General features: G+C 39.8%; 1 protein-coding gene and 1 long non-coding RNA gene across 2 annotated transcripts in view; both read right to left on the reverse strand.

The window, feature by feature from the left end:
- The window catches only part of LOC147319798 (uncharacterized), a 4767-nt gene extending 2592 nt beyond the window's left edge, over positions 1-2175 (reverse strand). Inside the window, exon 1 of the mRNA XM_086312567.1 lies at positions 2063-2175. Within this exon, the coding sequence (XP_086168693.1) occupies position 2063 (1 nt within the window). The 5' untranslated portion in view covers positions 2064-2175. The remainder of the gene's footprint in view (positions 1-2062) is intronic.
- On the reverse strand, positions 534-1218 carry LOC147319799 (uncharacterized). The gene is made up of 3 exons (XR_015131596.1): positions 1071-1218; positions 917-989; positions 534-634 (listed from the first exon to the last, which is right to left on the reverse strand). It is a non-coding gene; the product is annotated as an uncharacterized LOC147319799 (long non-coding RNA).
- Positions 2176-3353: the final 1178 nt, after the last annotated feature.

Below are 3353 nucleotides of genomic sequence, written 5' to 3' on the forward strand. Positions count from 1 at the left end.
TCGGTCAGCGGGGTCACAACGACCCGCGGACCCCTGCTCTGCTCACCGTCAGGTTGTTAGTAAATGTGAAATTTTCAAATAATTAAAAAATAATTCGGTGACATTGCTGCACCTGTCAGATTAAAAAAGACCAACTTTAATCTCGCTTCATATTCAAAACACAAAAAGTGGAAAAATACAAAGCAAATGGACGTTTTTACCTCCTTCCAAATAAACCATAAATCTATAAAGTGTAGAGGAATTATTTGTCGGATTTCTGAAGTGTTTTGCAAAAACTCCACCAAAAGAAAAGCACAAACTTTTCTGTGCTGCGGAAATTAAAGTGAAAGAATTTTTTTTAGTTTTTAGTTTCAGTGTGTAACCGAGGACAAGGGATGAGTAAACGGGGCAAAGAAATAAATTGATCATTTATTTATTACATGAGTTAAACATACAAATTCCCAGTCGTTTCCAGACAGGACTTACAACACATCCTGCTGATATCCCAGCTGCACATGAGACTTGCCACACGAACTGTGCGAAATAACACTACAACCCGTCACACCCCGCTTAGCGACACTGCAATCGTGGCACACACTGCAAACAATTCGGGTCTCAGCGCAGCTGGGAATCAGTGCTATGTATGGCCTGTGATCTGAGAGATGAAGGGAAGTGGCACAAACAATTAAAATAAAAAAAACAAAAGGGAGGTTAGTCCGCCCTTACAAAACTTACTCTCAATCAATAACCGCCTCTACGGCTGGACGGACTAACCAAAACAAAATTACAAATCAATCAAAAGAACAAAAAAAAAGGACAGCAGAGACAGCACAGCTGAAAAACAAACAACATTATCAATTAAAATATTACCCAATAAAATATCAATTTTATAAAACCATTCAAAATCATGAAGCTAAAACAAACTCAATATACCTACAATATTGATCAGTTTCCCTGCGCGCAGTCGATCTAGGGCTTGATCAATTCTTCTATTAAAATTCGTGGTCACACTAAAAAAGTCCAATGACACATTAAAAATAGGCACATGCAAAAGCAAAAGATCCAAACAAAAAATGGCAACAGTCTCTTACCGACAGTATACCCACTCGCACCTGAGTGAATTAATTGCCTCTGGTTTTTTCCACAGAAGAGCGCTGACTTCACCCCACACACCCACTACCTTTTCACAGCTCTTCAGCCAATCACCTGGCAGAGAGCAACAAACTGCCAGGTGACACTTGTTACAAGTGTCAGGCTTATAAAATATATCGTGTAATCTGAGTAATTCCAGGCTCAATAATGAAATCAGAAAGTCACGAAGTCAAAGTTTGACTCTCCCCAAACTTCATGTCTCCTAAATCAAAGAATCTGTTCGGCCTTTTTCAGACTTCATTCAAATAATAATTCGTTTCGTATTCCACAATGAGATTCCAAGAATCCACAGCAAACACCAACTCAGTGTGCATTTAAACACTGGTGGCACAATATTCTTATTTTCTTTAAATCATTTTCTAATCAAAGCAGCCTCAGATATTTGCTAATGAAAACCAGTTTATTTGTCATCATGAATCCAAAAACTGATGGAACCACTTTGCACATATAGGTGACCACTGATGACTGTATCACATATTTTCATTTAATGTTTATTCTAAGCAACGATCAGGGCATTTCAAACTACACCAAGATCTCACATACTTTATATAACAGTGCCTGTCACTGGGAAAACTGCACACACTTCTTGTGCATGACAGCATCTTTTTGAGATAATAATAATAATAAGCTCCATTAAATCAGTTCTTAGTTTTTGCCCTTCTGTATCATTCTCCTGATTTACCTTCGAGCGCTTTCCTTTTTGCCATTGTTTCTTTTACATTCATTTCAGGTATTTCTGCTTGTTCAAGCATGCAGATGTTTAGCTGTGCAGCTTATCCCAGCTGCTGGGAATAGACATGCATTTAGTTGGCAGACAAATATTGAAATTCAAGCACAAACTCTAAAAAATGGTGCAAAAATATCAAGAATACTAGTTTTAAATGTTTGAAATAAAAGGTAAGCAAAGGTAAGGAAGACATTTAAAACTGACTTGTTATCCTGTGATGGTCCAGACTTCAGTTTGGTCCCTGCTCCTCTGGTCTGTGGTCCTGTCCTGTGGAGGCTGTGATGTGAGGTCTTCATGCTCCTGATGCTCATATTTAAGCTCCGTCCGTCGTGTGTTGAAGCAGATTCCGAGGAAGCCGTCGGCTCGCTTCTCAGAAGGTTTGACATCAGTTTTTTTTTCTGCTAAGTCACTTTCCAGGACAATCCGGAGACTCTCAGAGCTGAGTCAGAGTTACACTGAAGGTGTTTCCTGCCTGCACGTTATATCACATCATTAAATAAGGGGATTTCCTGATCTTCCTTATTATTCACATTTCACAATAACTCTGCGTTTCATACTTGTAGTGAGGCACTTACTCATACATACATTAAATAACCACAAAGCACAGGAACAGGGATGTAAAAGGAAAACAATACTTTAATACTTTTTTCACTCTTCTAGTAGAGAATATCGTACATGGCACATAAAGACATGCTTTCAGAGAAAATGCTGATTGGACAATATTTGAAAGCCTTAAAATTCACACATTTCATTCACACGTTTTGCAAACCACTGTTTGCTGCACTTGGTAAGTGGACTGGCATTTCTAGTGTCACTGACATTCAAAAACACTTCACACTGCACGCATGCAGGGATTTATTTTATTAATAGTGTTTAAGTGCAGGCGGCACAGTGTGGATGGCTGCCTGCGTCTATGTGACAGGCTGGTGAGCTGTCCAGCTGTACCGCACCTCTCGCCCTAAGACAGCTGAAACAGGATAAGCGGAAGAGAATGGATGGAGCGTGTTTATGTATTACATATACACGACAATATAGTCACCATCACAGGAAATGATGAAGCTGGAAAAAAGTTGCCTTTAGGGCTTTTTAATAGTAAAAAAAAAGCATATAGGGAGCTGAAAAATAGTGGAAAGGAATTTTTGCCCCAAGTAGAGGACAAGTAGAGGAGTGTCTGCAGAGCTTTGCTACAGTAGCACCAAAAATGTGATCAGAGCGCTGTTTTATGCAAATAATGAACATTTGGGCGGTCGTGAAGTTTTTCAGTCCTCGAATGAACACCTGCAGGCTCAGCGGATCCAAATTTGGAAATAAGTCATACGTCTGAGGAAAAGACCTCAGGAATGCTGGAGAGATTAGATGTCTCAGCTTGGGATTGCGTCAGCGCTCCCCTAAAAGAGAGCGAGGAGCAGGGCTGTCGGCTTTGTGAGACAGTTTGAAAACTTACAGTAAGTGTTGAAAGATGGCTGCAGGGTGATTTGGGTCCAGGTTCATGTTC

Source organism: Aulonocara sp. 'chitande type north' Nkhata Bay, linkage group LG11 (genome assembly GCF_057382095.1).
Source record: "Aulonocara sp. 'chitande type north' Nkhata Bay isolate Kocher_YH1m ecotype deep benthic linkage group LG11, A_spYH_male_GT1.1, whole genome shotgun sequence".
NCBI lineage: Eukaryota > Metazoa > Chordata > Actinopteri > Cichliformes > Cichlidae > Aulonocara > Aulonocara sp. 'chitande type north' Nkhata Bay.